Genomic DNA, 17,049 nt, shown 5'->3' with positions numbered 1-17,049 from the left:
ACCAGCCTCCGTCCGGGACACGTCCAGCTACAGCCCCGCCCCACCCACAGCCCCGCCCATAGCCCCGCCCAGCCAGCCAGCCTGCGTGACTGACGCCGCATCCCACCAGTCGGGGAGGCAAAAGCTGCGCAGATGGGCGGGGTCAGAACTGGGCGCGTCTTATGATCAACCAATCACGTTTCTGTACGGTTGTCTGGCCCCGCCCCTAGTTTGGAACCGGGTAAAAAACGTGGCAGAACGGGACGCGTTTCCCTCCCGGTCGCGGCTGGCAGGACGGGGTGTTAGGTTTGATCTGAAGCTCGTCAGCCTTATGGTGGATGTGATGTTGGCCGACAGGACAGATGCGCTTGAGAGCATTGTTAGTGGACTGTGTGGCACTAACAAAACAAAAAAAAAGATGTCGGGACGGGAGCCATTTGAGGAGAGAGGAGGCAGGCACAGCGCCTCCTCTCTCCTCCTCCTCCTCCTCAGCGCCGTTCCCCCGGTACATTCCTGTGGCCAGCAGCGACACGGTGTTGTCAGTCTGATAACACCACACAATGTCGCGGCTGATAGCACAGCTCGCTGAGGTTCTTTCACCAACACAGCGAAATATATCAGCCAATATCCCTCTCTCTTTCTCCCCCTCTCTCTCTCTATATCTCTCTCTCCCCCTCTCTCCCTATATCTCTCCCCCCCTCTCTCTCTATATATCTCTCCCCCCCTCTCTCTCTATATATCTCTCCCCCCCTCTCTCTCTATATATCTCTCTCCCCCTCTCTCTCTATATCCCCCCCCCCTCTCTCTCTGTAGCTCTCTATCTGTCTGTCTACGTCACGTCACGGGCAGAACGTTTGAGTTCTCGCGGTAGTAAATGAGAGGGGCTGTAAATGCTTCAGTCTTGCAGAGAATTCTGCATGAGAATGTTTCCTTAATGACAAAGTGTTAAACGCTCAACACTTTTACTGAAGGTGGAGGCGCTCTTCAATATCCGCAACATCACCATCATCACCATCATCGTCGTGGGTACCACGCGCCCTCTACTGGTTTTAAAAGGAACTGGCTCCGAAATGACGACACAGAAGTTTGTGTTTATTTCGAGCTGCAGCAACATGGTAATGTAGCAGTCACAATAGACACGTTTTCACGACTGACATGAAATAGCAGGTAAGGACGGGTTTCATCGAGGAAATTAATGAAGGTTCTGTTCAATTCAGTGTGGCAGAGCCTTTCCGGTGAGTCGACATGCGCAGCAGCAGCAGCAGCACCCCCCTGACTGTTTGACGTCACCTTAATCGGCTCTGCGCATGAATGTCGTTTTGTTTTTGTTTTTTGGTGTGCATGCGTCGCTGTAGTCCACTGACTTCCGGTTCCTACCGCAGCGGTCATACCAGTTTCCTGTGTGTTGGGTGTGTTGTGTAAAACGTCAATAACAACACAACACAATGATTTGCACATCCTCTTCCACCTCTATTCAACTGAATACACTACAAAGACAAGATGTTTCATGTTCAAACTGATAAACTTTATCGTTTTTTTGCAAATATTCACTCATTTTGAATGTGGTGCCTGCAACACGTCCCAAAGAAGCTGGGACAGGGGCATGTTCACCACTGTGTTACACCACCTTTCCTTTTAACACCACCCAATAAGCGTTTGGGAATAAGCTGGGACAGGGGCATGTTCACCACTGTGTTACTCCACCTTTCCTTTTAACACCACTCAATAAGCGTTTGGGAATAAGCTGGGACAGGGGCATGTTCACCACTGTGTTACACCACCTTTCCTTTTAACAACACTCAATAAGCGTTTGGGAATAAGCTGGGACAGGGGCATGTTCACCACTGTGTTACACCACCTTTCCTTTTAACAACACTCAATAAGCGTTTGGGAATAAGCTGGGACAGGGGCATGTTCACCACTGTGTTACATCACCTTTCCTTTTAACACCACCCAATAAGCGTTTGGGAATAAGCTGGGACAGGGGCATGTTCACCACTGTGTTACACCACCTTTCCTTTTAACAACACTCAATAAGCGTTTGGGAATAAGCTGGGACAGGAGCATGTTCACCACTGTGTTACACCACCTTTCCTTTTAACACCACCCAATAAGCGTTTGGGAATAAGCTGGGACAGGGGCATGTTCACCACTGTGTTACACCACCTTTCCTTTTAACAACACTCCATAAGCGTTTGGGAATAAGCTGGGACAGGGGCATGTTCACCACTGTGTTACACCACCTTTCCTTTTAACACCACCCAATAAGCGTTTGGGAATAAGCTGGGACAGGGGCATGTTCACCACCGTGTTACACCACCTTTCCTTTTAACACCACTCCATAAGCGTTTGGGAACTGAGGACACTAACTGTTGAAGCTTTGTAGGTGGAATTCTTTCCCATTCTTGCTTGATGTACGACTTCAGTTGCTCAGCAGTCCGGGGTCTCCGTTGTCGTATTTTGCGCTTCATAATGGGCCACACATGTTCAATGGGGGACAGGTCTGGACTGCAGGCAGGCCAGTCCAGTCCAGTACCCCCCCTCTTTTACTACGAAGCCCCGCTGGTGGACCACCTGCAGAATGTGGCTTGGTATTGTCTTGCTGAAATAAGCAGGGACGTCCCTGAAAAAGACGTGGCTTGGATGGCAGCACATGTTGCTCCAAAACCTGTATGTACCTTTCAGCATTAATGGTCCCTCACAGATGTGCAAGTTACCCATGATGCCATGGGGCACTAACACCCCCCATACCACCACAGATGCTGGCTTTTGGACTCTGGGCTGATAACAGTCTAGATGGTCCTTTTCCTCTTTAGCCCGGAGGACACCACGTCCATGATTTCCAAAAACAATGTGAAATGTGGACTCGTCAGACCACAGCACACTTGTCCACTTGGCGTCAGTCCATCTCAGATGAGCTCGGGCCAGAGAAGCCGGCGGGCGGTGTTTCTGGGTGGTGTTGATATCTGGCTTTGGCTTTGCATGGTGGAGTTTTACCTTGTACTTGTAGATGTAGCGACCAACTGTGTTAACTGACGATGGTTTTCCCAAGTGTTCCTGAGCCCACGTGGTCATATCCTTTACACAATGATGTGGGTTTTTAATGCAGTGCTGCCTGAGGGGTCGAAGGTCACGACATTCAGTGTTGGTTTTGGGCCTTGCCACTTACGTGAAGAGATTTCTCAGGATTCTCTGAATCTTGTGATGATATTATGGACTGGAGATGATGAGATCCCTAAATTCCTTGCAGCTGTACGTTGAGGAACGTTGTTCTTAAACTGTCGGACTATTTGCTCACACAGTTGTTCACAAAGTGGTGAACCTCGCCCCATCCTTGCTTGTGAACGACTGAGCCTTTCTTCAGGGATGCTCCTTTTATACCCAATCATGACACTCCCCTGTTCCCAGGTAACCTGTTCACCTGTGGAATGTTCCACACAGGTGTTTTCTGAGCATTCCTCAACTTTCCCAGTCTTTTGTTGCCCCTGTCCCAGCTTCTTTGGAACGTGTTGCAGGCATCACATTCACAATGAGGGAATATTTGCAAAAAACAATAAAGTTTATCAGTTTGAACATTAAATATCTTGTCTTTGTAGTGTATTCAGTTGAATATAGGTGGAAAAGGATGTGCAAATCATTGTATTCTGTTTTTATTCAGGTTTTACACAACGTCCCAACTTCACTGGGATTGGGGTTTGTAGTTTTGACCTTTAGTCGTGTGAGCAGGGTTACCAGCAGCCAGAGGAGTGAGATGGGGAGTCACAGCCAAAGCACAGGTCTATGTCCTTGTAGGGCCTGTCTGTCCATCATCTCAGACAGCTCAGGTTGGACGGTTTGGAGACAAAGCAGGAGAGACAAGATTGAGATGGTGTGGACATGTGTGGAGGAGAGATGCTGGGTATACTGGGAGAAGGATGCTGAATATGGAGCTGCCAGGGAAGAGGAGGAGAGGAAGGCCAAAGAGGAGGTTTATGGATGTGGTGAGGGAGGACATGCAGGTGGCTGGTGTGACAGAGGAAGATGCAGAGGACAGGAAGAGATGGAAACGGATGATCCGCTGTGGCGCCCCCTAACGGGAGCAGCCGGAAGTAGTAGTAGTAGTAGTAGTAGTAGTAGTAGTAGTATCAGTTTGCATGGCAGCTGATGGCAGAGAGAGTGGGAAGTGGCCCATGTCAGTGGTTGTAAGAGGTCGTCATCAGCATCCGGTGTGTCTGATACTGCATGCTGCACCCCTCGGCACGGAAAGCCCTATTGGTCCGGGTTTTTCTCTTCAGGGACTCTTCGCTGCTGTTCGTTGTCATCCAGACCCCGGTTTGACGCCTTAGTGATGTCTTGCGGCCAGCAGGTGGCGCCATTTACTTTATTATAGTACTATGAACGTGAGTAACGAGTCAGATGGTGGATTATGATGAAGTCTGGAATTAATGATAAACCAATACAGCTGATATGTTGAGCTGTGCCGGGCTTAAAGGCGTCGTGGTGGGGAGGGGGGGGGGGCACGCACGCCCACGCGCGGCGTATCCTCACCCACGCTCTGGTCTTCCCACCTGGGCGACTTATGTAAGGACGCCTCCACCTCACTTCCACGGCCGCTGCTCCATTGCAGATGGAGCACCGCTTGCCGACCTTCTCCCACAGAAACCCACGCCGCTTAACAGCAAAGCCCCCCCCCCCATTGCGCACGCGCACGCGCACCCCCCCCCCCCGTGCAAGCGGAGCGACGTGTGACGGCATCGTTTCCACGGCGGCTCCGGAGGTGGAGGGAGGGAGGTGGAGGGAGGGAGGGAGGTGGAGGGAGGCAGGGCGGTCGTGCGTCAGTTGGAGCTCCGGCGCCTTCAGCCCGCTGTCCTCGCTCCATCCGGACTGTAACCGCGTGCGCGTTCGCGTCCCGGCCCGCCTGGCGAGGCGTCAGCAGCACCACAGAACCGGACCGGTTGTCGCGTATTGAGGCGGAGGAGTCTCCTTTTCCCTTTTCCCAAGACAGGGAGCAGCTTCTGGGAACATGAACCCCCCGTGCGCGCGCTGTGGGAAAGTGGTCTACCCGACGGAGAAAGTCAACTGCCTGGAGAAGGTGAGACCCGCACGCGCATCGCGCCCGGTCCGGCGGCGCGCTGCCCGCCGCCGGACCGGGCAGCAGCAGCAGCAGCAGCAGCAGCAGCGGCTCCGCTGCCTGCCTGGCGGAGGAGCTGAGGAGGAGGAGGAGGAGGAGGAGGAGGAGGAGGAGGAGGAGGAGGAGAGCTCCTCCAAAGTTCCTCCGCCAGCGGGACAACGCCGGGATGTCCCCAGGCAGGGAGAGCCGTCACGACCTGCCCAGAGCCCATGAGCCAGGCTTCTGACCGGGGTCCGCTGCAGATCATGTCCCTCGTGAATGGGACCCTTTTCCTTTATGGGGCGTGCGCGCCAGTGCGCGTGCGCGTGTGTGTTGGAGCAGTGCCATAGGGATCCATTGCATAATGATGGATGAATTATTAATTAATCACTGCGAGTGTCTTGCGTTTACGGTCTGTCGTGAAGGCTCAGGTGACGCCCGTGCACGCGCGCATACGCAGGTTTTTCCTCACCATGTGCACGAGAACCCCTTCTCAAGTGTTGCGAGTCAGTCAACCACCGACTGAGACGGCACGACTGAGCCTGCGGACTCACAGAGGGGATGTAAACACGCGTCCTGCTGTTTCTGGGGAAACACAGACGTCACTTCTGGTTTGGCCACATTGTTTAGTCTGCTGTGGTGTTGACACGCTGCTCCAGCATCGGGAGGACACACACACACACACACACACACACACACAGGACAGGACACACACACACACACACACACAGGACAGGACAGGACACACACACACACTGGGAGGACTGGTTCACACATGTGGATCTAGACCAGACGATGATTACGAGCCACATGACCTCTAGAAGCAGCCTGCCAGTCTGTGGGTCAGCTGTCCACACTGCAGACACCTGCCAGTCTGTGGGTCAGTCGTCCACCCTGCAGACACCTGCCAGTCTGTGGGTCAGCTGTCCACCCTGCAGACACCTGCCAGTCTGTGGGTCAGCTGTCCACACTGCAGACACCTGCCAGTCTGTGGGTCAGTCGTCCACCCTGCAGACACCTGCCAGTCTGTGGGTCAGCTGTCCACACTGCAGACGCCTGCCAGTCTGTGGGTCAGTCGTCCACCCTGCAGACACCTGCCAGTCTGTGGGTCAGCTGTCCACCCTGCAGACGCCTGCCAGTCTGTGGGTCAGCTGTCCACCCTGCAGACACCTGCCAGTCTGTGGGTCAGTCGTCCACCCTGCAGACACCTGCCAGTCTGTGGGTCAGCTGTCCACCCTGCAGACACCTGCCAGTCTGTGGGTCAGTCGTCCACCCTGCAGACACCTGCCAGTCTGTGGGTCAGCTGTCCACCCTGCAGACACCTGCCAGTCTGTGGGTCAGTCGTCCACCCTGCAGACGCCTGCCAGTCTGTGGGTCAGCTGTCCACCCTGCAGACACCTGCCAGTCTGTGGGTCAGCTGTCTGTGCGTCAGCTGTCTGTGGGTCAGCTGTCTGTGGGCCAGCTGTCTGTGGGTCAGCTGTCTGTGGGTCAGCTGTCTGTGGGTCAGCTGTCTGTGGGCCAGCTGTCTGTGGGTCAGCGGTCTGTGGGCCAGCTGTCTGTGGGTCAGCTGTCTGTGGGTCAGCTGTCTGTGGGTGCCAGTCTGTGGGTCAGCTGTCTGTGGGTGCCAGTCTGTGGGTGCCAGTCTGTGGGTCAGCTGTCTGTGGGTGCCAGTCTGTGGGTCAGCTGTCTGTGGGCAAGCTGTCTGTGGGTCAGCTGTCTGTGGGTCAGCTGCCTGTGGGTCAGCTGCCTGTGGGTCAGCTGCCTGTGGGTCAGCGGTCTGTGGGTCAGCTGTCTGTGGGTCAGCTGTCTGTGGGTCAGCGGTCTGTGGGTCAGCTGTCTGTGGGTGCCAGTCTGTGGGTCAGCTGCCTGTGGGTCAGCGGTCTGTGGGTCAGCTGTCTGTGGGTGCCAGTCTGTGGGTCAGCTGTCTGTGGGTCAGCTGTCTGTGGGTCAGCTGTCTGTGGGTGCCAGTCTGTGGGTCAGCTGTCTGTGGGTCAGCTGTCTGTGGGTGCCAGTCTGTGGGTCAGCTGTCTGTGGGTGCCAGTCTGTGGGTCAGCTGTCTGTGGGTGCCAGTCTGTGGGTCAGCTGTCTGTGGGTCAGCTGTCTGTGGGTCAGCTGTCTGTGGGTGCCAGTCTGTGGGTCAGCTGTCTGTGGGCAAGCTGTCTGTGGGTCAGCTGTCTGTGGGTCAGCTGTCTGTGGGTCAGCTGCCTGTGGGTCAGCTGCCTGTGGGTCAGCTGCCTGTGGGTCAGCGGTCTGTGGGTCAGCTGTCTGTGGGTCAGCTGTCTGTGGGTCAGCGGTCTGTGGGTCAGCTGTCTGTGGGTGCCAGTCTGTGGGTCAGCTGCCTGTGGGTCAGCGGTCTGTGGGTCAGCTGTCTGTGGGTGCCAGTCTGTGGGTCAGCTGTCTGTGGGTCAGCTGTCTGTGGGTCAGCTGTCTGTGGGTGCCAGTCTGTGGGTCAGCTGTCTGTGGGTCAGCTGCCTGTGGGTCAGCTGTCTGTGGGTGCCAGTCTGTGGGTCAGCTGCCCGTGGGTCAGCTGCCTGTGGGTCAGCTGTCTGTGGGTCAGCTGTCTGTGGGTCAGCTGTCTGTGGGTCAGCTGCCTGTGGGTCAGCGGTCTGTGGGTCAGCTGTCTGTGGGTCAGCTGTCTGTGGGTCAGCTGTCTGTGGGTCAGCTGTCTGTGGGTGCCAGTCTGTGGGTCAGCTGTCTGTGGGTCAGCTGTCTGTGGGTCAGCTGTCTGTGGGTCAGCTGCCTGTGGGTCAGCTGCCTGTGGGTCAGCGGTCTGTGGGTCAGCTGTCTGTGGGTCAGCTGTCTGTGGGTCAGCGGTCTGTGGGTCAGCTGTCTGTGGGTGCCAGTCTGTGGGTCAGCTGCCTGTGGGTCAGCGGTCTGTGGGTCAGCTGTCTGTGGGTGCCAGTCTGTGGGTCAGCTGTCTGTGGGTCAGCTGTCTGTGGGTCAGCTGTCTGTGGGTGCCAGTCTGTGGGTCAGCTGTCTGTGGGTCAGCTGCCTGTGGGTCAGCTGTCTGTGGGTGCCAGTCTGTGGGTCAGCTGCCCGTGGGTCAGCTGCCTGTGGGTCAGCTGTCTGTGGGTCAGCTGTCTGTGGGTCAGCTGCCTGTGGGTCAGCTGCCTGTGGGTCAGCGGTCTGTGGGTCAGCTGTCTGTGGGTCAGCTGTCTGTGGGTCAGCTGTCTGTGGGTCAGCTGTCTGTGGGTGCCAGTCTGTGGGTCAGCTGTCTGTGGGTCAGCTGTCTGTGGGTCAGCTGTCTGTGGGTGCCAGTCTGTGGGTCAGCTGTCTGTGGGTCAGCTGTCTGTGGGTCAGCTGCCTGTGGGTCAGCGGTCTGTGGGTCAGCTGTCTGTGGGTCAGCGGTCTGTGGGTCAGCTGTCAGTGGGTCAGCTGTCCACCCTGCAGACACCGGCTCAGAAATATAAATCCAACAACACAGGTTTCAAAAGAGAAGAGCCAAACCTGATCAACAAATGACATCTAATGTTGTGTGTGTGTGTGTGTGTGTGTGTGTTGCAGAATTGGCATAAAGGATGTTTCCACTGCGAGGTGTGTAAGATGACCCTGAACATGAAGAATTACAAAGGCTATGAGAAGAAGCCATACTGCAATGCGTAAGTCTGTCCGTCTCCTCATGTCTCCTCATGTCTCCTCATGTCTCCTCCTCGCTCCACTGCTCTGACATGAAAGATCAAGACTCGTCCGGCCGTCTGCAGGCTGGTTATCGCAGGCTGGTTATTGCAGGCTGGTTATTGCAGGCTGGTTATCGCAGGCTGGTTATCGCAGGCTGGTTATTGCAGGCTGGTTATTACAGGCTGGTTATTACAGGCTGGTTATTACAGGCTGGTTATCGCAGGCTGGTTATTGCAGGCTGGTTATTACAGGCTGGTTATTGCAGGCTGGTTATTACAGGCTGGTTATTGCAGGCTGGTTATTGCAGGATGGTTATTGCAGGCTGATTATTACAGGCTGGTTATCGCAGGCTGGTTATCGCAGGCTGGTTATTGCAGGCTGGTTATTGCAGGCTGGTTATTGCAGGCTGGTTATTACAGGCTGGTTATTGCAGGCTGGTTATTGCAGTCTGGTTATCGCAGGCTGGTTATCGCAGGCTGGTTATTGCAGGCTGGTTATTGCAGGCTGGTTATTGCAGGCTGGTTATCGCAGGCTGGTTATCGCAGGCTGGTTATTGCAGGCTGGTTATTACAGGCTGGTTATTGCAGGCTGGTTATTGCAGGCTGGTTATTGCAGGCTGATTATTGCAGGCTGGTTATCGCAGGCTGGTTATCGCAGGCTGGTTATTGCAGGGTGTTTTAAGGTTGTTTATTTAGGCGGTTCCTAGTTTGTGTTCTCGGCTGTTTCCTTCAGAGCCGCTCTGGTTGGAGCAAACTGCCCTCCTTTCCCAAAGCTCGCTCTGCCCTCCCTCCTCTCTCTCCTCTCCCTCCTCTCTCTCTTCTCCTGCTCTTCTCCTGCCTTCCAGAATCAGCTCACCGCCTATCAGGGTCTCTGAGAGAGAGAGAGGGAGAGAGAGAGAGAGGGGAGAAACAGAGGGAGAAGCAGGAGAGAGGGGGAGAGAAGAGAGGAGAGAGGGGAGAAACAGAGGGAGAAGCAGGAGAGAGAGAGAGAGAAGAGAGGAGAGAGGGGAGAAACAGAGGTAGGAGCAGGAGAGAGAGAGAGAGAAGAGAGGAGAGAGGGGAAAAACAAAGGGAGAAGCAGGAGAGAGAGAGAGAGAAGAGAGGAGAGATTTTTTTGATTTTACAAAGTAACTTTTATTTCAAAAACATTCAATCACATTCAAACCACAAGCAAATAAATAAACGTGTCAAGATACAAAGTAACCACACCAACTCTCCAGAACAAACAAGTCGGTTGCGTTTTACTGAGCACACCACCTCCCCATGAGCCCAGACAACACCGAGCTGCTGGGATCTCCCACCTCCCTGGAAGAGGGAGGAGACAAGAGAGAGAAGAGAGACAAGAGAGAGAAGAGAGAAGAGAGAAGAGAGAGAAGAGAGAAGAGAGACAAGAGAGAAGAGAGAGAAGAGAGACAAGAGAGAGAGAAGAGAGAGAAGAGAGAGAAGAGAGACAAGAGAGACGAGAGAGAGACAAGAGAGAGAGAAGAGAGAGAGAAGAGAGAGAAGAGAGAGAGAAGAGAGACAAGAGAGACAAGAGAGAAGAGAGACAGAGAGAAGAGAGAGGAGAGAGAAGAGAGAGAAGAGAGACAAGAGAAAGACGGGAGAGAAGAGAGAAGAGAGAGACAAGAGAGAGAGAAGAGAGAAGAGAGAAGAGAGAGAAGAGAGAGAGAAGAGAGAGAGAAGAGAGAGAAGAGAGACAAGAGAGAAGAGAGAGAAGAGAGAGCAGAGAGAAGAGAGAGAGTCTGTGGGTGCCAGAGAGTCCTGGCCTGTAGATGGTGTAGACTGTAGAATCCTGGTCTGTAGATGGTGTAGACTGTGGAATCCTGGCCTGTAGATGGTGTAGACTGTGGAGTCCTGGCCTGTAGATGGTGTAGACTGTAGAGTCCTGGCCTGTAGATGGTGTAGACTGTGGAGTCCTGGCCTGTAGATGGTGTAGACTGTGGAGTCCTGGCCCGTAGATGGTGTAGACTGTGGAATCCTGGCCTTTAGATGGTGTAGACTTTAGAGTCCTGGCCTGTAGATGGTGTAGACTGTGGAATCCTGGCCTGTAGATGGTGTAGACTGTGGAGTCCTGGCCTGTAGATGGTGTAGACTGTAGAGTCCTGGCCTGTAGATGGTGTAGACTGTGGAGTCCTGGCCTGTAGATGGTGTAGACTGTGGAGTCCTGGCCCGTAGATGGTGTAGACTGTGGAATCCTGGCCTGTAGATGGTGTAGACTTTAGAGTCCTGGCCTGTAGATGGTGTAGACTGTAGAGTCCTGGCCTGTAGATGGTGTAGACTGTAGAGTCCTGGTCTGTAGATGGTGTAGACTGTAGAGTCCTGGCCTGTAGATGGTGTAGACTGTGGAGTCCTGGTCTGTAGATGGTGTAGACTGTGGAGTCCTGGCCTGTAGATGTTGTAGAATCCTGGCCTGTAGATGGTGTAGACTGTAGAATCCTGGCCTGTAGATGGTGTAGACTGTAGAATCCTGGTCTGTAGATGGTGTAGACTTTAGAGTCCTGGTCTGTAGATGGTGTAGACTTTAGAGTCCTGGCCTGTAGATGGTGTAGACTGTGCAGTCCTGGTCTGTAGATGGTGTAGACTGTAGAGTCCTGGCCTGTAGATGGTGTAGACTGTGGAGTCCTGGCCCGTAGATGGTGTAGACTGTGGAATCCTGGCCTGTAGATGGTGTAGACTGTAGAATCCTGGCCTGTAGATGGTGTAGACTGTAGAGTCCTGGCCTGTAGATGGTGTAGACTTTAGAGTCCTGGTCTGTAGATGGTGTAGACTGTAGAGTCCTGGTCTGGCGTGTTAGCTCTCCTCTGTTGTGCCATCCTCTTGGCCAGCATCTGTTTGGTTTCCCCGATGTACAAGTCATGGCAGTCCTCCTGGCACTTAACAGCTACACTATATTGCTCTGTTTGTGGCGGGGGACCTGATCCTTGGGGTGGACCAGCTTATGATGGCGCAGCGTGTTTTGGGGTTTGAAAGCAACTGAGATGCGGTGTTTGGAAACTATGCATCTCAGCTTTTCCGACACTCCCACCAAATATGGAATCACCACTGGTTTACACTTAGACAGCTGTGGTCCCTCTTCTCTCTTCGATGGGCTGCTGCACTGTTTGGGCGTCTTCCTGGCTTTGGCAGACACCCAGTTTGGATAACCACACTTAACCAGGGCCAGTTTAATGTGGGATCTCTCCCCTCCCCCGGCTGCTGTGTCGGTGGGGACGTGGTCAGCTCGGTGGTTCAGCGTCCTGATGACTCCTAGTTTGTGCTGCAGTGGATGATGAGAGTCAGACCTTAAGTCCTGCTCAGTATGTGTTGGTTTACGGTAAACATCAGCAATCAAATGTCCCCCATCACCAACTGCAGTTCCACAGTGTAAGAAGGCCGCCCGCTCATGGTCCACATCCTCCCTGGTGAACCTGATGTGCTGTCCACAGAGTTGATGTGGTGGGTGAAATGTGCTACATGCTGAGATTTAATTTTAACCCAGGTGTCGTCCACAAATCTGAACCAGTGACTAGGTGGTGTCCCTGGATAGGACATCAGAGCCTCTTTTCCACTGCCTCAGTATGCAAGTTGGCCACTACAGGTGAGACTGGGGAACCCATAGCGCCCCCATGCTTCTGCCTATAGTACTGCCCCCTGTATGTGAAGTACGTGGACTGAAGACACAGCTTCAGGAGCAGACACACTTGGTCAGTGTTAAGGGTGGTCCTATTGCTAAGGGTGGGGTCGTTTTGTAATTTCATACGGACCACCTCCACTGCTTCATCAACACTAATACGTGTGAAGAGAGACTTAACGTCACAAGAGACCATTGTTTCATCCCCCTCCATCATGATGTCCCTCACCTTGTCCCCAACACCCATAGTGTTCTGAATGTGATGTTCTTTACTGCCTACCAGCGGGTTAAGAATAGATGCCAGAAACTTAAGAGATTTTATATGTCACCCAGTTAATCATACAAACAGTAGGCCGCAATGGCGCATCCTGTTTATGTATCTTAGGTAATAACAATAATAATAATAAAATTAAACGTATATAGCGCTTTTCTCTCAATTCAGTGATGCTTTATTGGCATGACTGCATTAATTACAATGTTGCCAAAGCAGGTGAGAGCAAAACAGGTCAACAGAGCACTAAAAAAAAGGAGGAAAAAGGAACAGATGGAACTGGCAGAAACATAGAACAGCACTTGAACAGCAACTGACAGTAACTGACAGTGTTTTGGTCACTCACTGACCCTTAGGCTATGGCATTCTCACACATATTGTGCTGCAAGGTGTGACCTTTGACCCTCTCCTAAAATAAGTGGCCAATGTTCTTTCTCATCCAGGAGTAGAACATTTGGAATCTGGTTTTCAGATGTCTCCTGGTATTTTTCTCTTATGTTCTGGAATGTCTCACAATTTAGCAGGAAGTGCATCTCTGTCTCCACCTCACCTGCCGTACAGTGACCACATATTCTTTGCTCTTTTGGTAGCCAAGATGTTTTGTGTGTCTGTCCTTTTTCCTGGCTAGACTGTGGTCAGTGAGCCTGTGCTTGGTAAGGATGTGTCTGTGCTGACTGTCTCTGACAGTGGACAGACAGTCAGCCGGTTTGTCTTCTCTTTTTAGGGCCCCATAATATTCTAACTTGTGTAGTCATTTGGTTTCTGGGTCCCAGTGCTCCACATATGAGTTGTTGCATTGTGTGATGATGTGGTTTCCTCTAGTCTGTGGTTGGTCAGCAGTGCTAGTCTGAAACTCATCTGTGTCAGTGGTTACGAGGTCAGTTAGTTTCAGAACCAGCTGACTGAGGGGACTCTTTTGGGGCTTAGTTCTTGGATCTGGAATGCTTTAAACTGCAGTGTGTGGTGGGGACTTGATTTAAGGTGCATCCAGAATTTAAGTGATCTGTTTTGATATTTATTATCAATGGGAAACGGCCTCATTCTGCCCTGCATGCACTTGTTGCTGTTTTCCTTTGTACGTTTGGATGCAATTTTCTACAGAATTCTGCATGCAGGGCTTCTATTGGATGTTGGTCCCATCTAGCGTAGTCTTGCTGACTGAGTGGACCCCATACTTCACTTCCATATACTGCTATGGGCAGGAGGACACTGTCAAAGATTTTGGACCAGGTTTTAATTGGGGTGTCTGTTTTATAGACTGTTCTTTTTATTGCATAGAAAGCTCTGCGGGCTTTCTCTTTAAGTGCTTTCACTGCCAGACCAAAGCTTCCCGCAGCACTGACCCTCAGTCCCAGGTCATCATAGTTTAACGTGTGCTCTAGGCCGGTGTTACCTAGAGTACATACGTAGGTGTCTACTTTCCTCACACCTGGGCTTCTTCTGGAAGATCATAACTTTTGTCTTTTTTAAGTTTACTGCCAGGGCCCAGTTCTGACAGTATTTCTCTAGCAGATCCAGATGCTGCTGTAGACCCTGTTCTGTGGGTGATAGCAGCACCAGGTCATCTGCATAGAGGAAGAATTTAACTTCTGTGTTGTTTAGGGTGAGGCCAGGAGCTCCACATTGTTCCAGTAACACCGCTAACTCACTGATGCAGATATTAAACAGGGTTGGACTCAAACTGCAGCCCTGTCTCACCCCTCGGCCTTGAGTGAGGTATTCTGTTCTTTTGTCACCAAGTTTTACTCCGCACTTATTTTCCAAATATATAGATTTGATTATGTCAAACACTTTACCCCCTGCGCCACTTTGGAGGATTTTATAATATAAGCCATCGTGCCAGATAGAATCAAATGCTTTCTTAAAACTGTCTCTCTCTGTGTCTGTCTGTCTCTGTCTGTTTGTCTGTCTGTGTGTCTGTCTCTATGTCTTTGTCTCTCTGTCTGTGTGTCTGTCTCTCTGTCTGTGTGTGTGTGTGTCTGTCTCTCTCTGTCTGTCTGTCTGTCTGTCTGTCTGTCTGTCTGTCTGTCTGTCTGTCTGTCTGTCTGTCTGTCTGTCTGTCTGTCTGTCTTTCTGTGTGTGTGTCTGTGTGTGTGTGTGTGTGTGTGTGTGTGTGTGTGTGTGTGTCTCTCTCTCTCTCTCGCTGTCTCTGTCTTTCTGTCTGTTTGTCTGTCTGTGTGTGTGTGTGTCTGTGTCTGTCTATCTATCTCTGTCTGTCTGTCTGTCTGTCTGTCTGTTTGTCTGTCCCTCTCTCTGTCTGTCTGTCTGACTGTCTGTCTGTGTGTGTGTGTGTCTGTGTCTGTCTATCTATCTCTGTCTGTCTGTCTGTCTGTCTGTTTGTCTGTCCCTCTCTCTGTCTGTCTGTCTGACTGTCTGTCTGTCTGTGTCTCTGTCTCTCTGTCTGTGTCTCTGTCTCTCTGTCTGTGTCTCTGTCTGTGTCTCTGTCTCTGTCTCTGTCTCTGTCTCTCTCTCTCTGGGTCATTGTGGGCTATGTTCCCACCCACACCCCGCAGGATCTCCAGCTCAGCGATGGAGAGATGAAAGGGAGAGGTAGAAGTGGAGAGGAGGATTAGAGAGGCACATGAGAGCCAACAAATGCATGCACGACTTTTTTTTCCATCGAATTAAAGGAATAATCCAAAAACAGAGAAGAAAGAAACACACTTCAGAAATACCAGGTGGTTTTGGAAGCAGTGAGCGAGCATTAAAAACTCTGTCGTTTTTCTGATCTTAACAGAGCAAATTATTTTTTTGGAGATGTATACTGACAGTCACACACACACACACACACACACACACACACACACACACACACACACACACACACACACACACACACACACACACACACACACACACACTCTGACTACTCTACAGACTTGGTGTAGCAATGTGTAATCTGTAGTGTATGACTGCCCTCCATGACCTCACAGAATACCCCGTCACCTTGATACCCCAGTAACCATAGTAACCATCCAACTCCAGAACCCCCACCCTAAAACTAACACACACACACACACACACACACACACACACACACACACACACACACCACACACACACACACACACACACACACACACACACACACACACACACACACACATTTTGACCTACAGAGAGGTGTCATCATGGCTGTAGCAGGTTGTGATGGTTCGAGGCTGACTGAATAAACAAGTTTGTGGTTTCACCGACATTTTGTATTGTAACTGGAATATTTTTCCTGATGTGCCCTACTTCTGACTGACACCTACTTTCAGTCTACTAGAACCACCGGGATTTCACTCCTACCTAACACCACCATGGGCCGTCAAAATGACGGCCGGCTTTTAAACGCTATACTGTGTCAAGATAAATACCCAGTTTAGACTGTTTCTCTGCGCTGGAGGGCGCTAGTGGGTTTCCAGTGGGTTTCTAGTGGGTTTCTAGCACACAGCAATGAACTTCACGAAGGAAATGACGCGACCAGCTCACGTCATAAATACTGACATGACGCACACGATGACGCGCAAATTACGAGGCGGTCATTTTGACCGCTCGTGGTCATTTTAGATAGATTTTAGAACTTTTTGTGTGCAATTGATCTAAAACTCATTTTAAATGCAAATATATGCAATTTTAAGAGAATTTGGGGAGCAGCAGGTCTGTATCTTTTATTTTTCACAAAGTTATTCAGCTTTGAAAACCCCAAACGTCGTTGTCGCGTTGTAAAGGCGTCATGTTCAGCCTGTGGTGCGGAGACCTGGTGGGGTTTGCAGCTTTTGTCGTCTCGCTCTGTCCTGAAGTGTTGTTGTCACAGTGAACTAAACCAGCTTCAAGAAGGACTTTCTGTTTGTCTTTTGTTTGGTTGGGTTTTCTGCTCACCTTGTCAGACTAACTACGTTAGCTAGCTAGTTAACACTCTTCGCTATCATTAGCTGTTAACTAGCTAGTTAACACTCTGCTATCGTTAACTCGCTAGTTAACACTCTTCGCTATCGTTAGCTAGCCAGTTAACACATTTTTGCTGTCATTAGGTAGCTAGTTAACACTCTTCGCTATCATTAGCTAGCTAGTTAACACTCTTTGCTATCGTTAACTAGCTAGTTAACACTTCGCTATCATTAGCTAGCTAGTTAACAAAATTTTGCTGTCATTAGCTAGCTAGTTAACACTCTTCGCTATCATTAGCTAGCTAGTTAACACTCTTTGCTGTCTTTAACTAGCTAGTTAACTCTTCGCTATCGTTAGATAGCTAGTTAACATATTTTTGCTGTCATTATCTAGCTAGTTAACACTCTTCGCTATCATTAGCTAGCTAGTTAACACTTCGCTATCGTTAGCTAGCTAGTTAACACTTTTAATTGGTTGGCGTATTGGTTGCTTCACTGTTGATCGAGGTTTAATCGAAAAAACCGTGACGGCGGTCACAAAAGGAGGTACTAATCACCGTAACGGGGCATTGTTGCAGACATTCACATGATGTTTTATGGTCAAGGCAAAA

General features: G+C 51.2%; 1 protein-coding gene across 2 annotated transcripts in view; it reads left to right on the top strand.

Moving 5' to 3' along the window:
- The first annotated feature begins 4,764 nt into the window (after positions 1 to 4,764).
- Positions 4,765 to 17,049, top strand: part of nebl (nebulette) — a 176,476-nt gene continuing 164,191 nt past the window's right edge. For both annotated transcript variants that reach the window (XM_056299295.1, XM_056299294.1), the window contains exons 1-2: positions 4,765 to 5,050; positions 8,573 to 8,667. In XM_056299295.1, the coding sequence (XP_056155270.1) occupies positions 4,982 to 5,050; positions 8,573 to 8,667 (164 nt within the window). In that variant the 5' untranslated portion in view covers positions 4,765 to 4,981. The remainder of the gene's footprint in view (positions 5,051 to 8,572; positions 8,668 to 17,049) is intronic.

This window comes from Lampris incognitus, chromosome 19 (assembly GCF_029633865.1).
Source record: "Lampris incognitus isolate fLamInc1 chromosome 19, fLamInc1.hap2, whole genome shotgun sequence".
In the NCBI taxonomy this organism is placed as follows: domain Eukaryota; kingdom Metazoa; phylum Chordata; class Actinopteri; order Lampriformes; family Lampridae; genus Lampris; species Lampris incognitus.
This window is presented reverse-complemented; position numbering and strand designations above follow the sequence as displayed.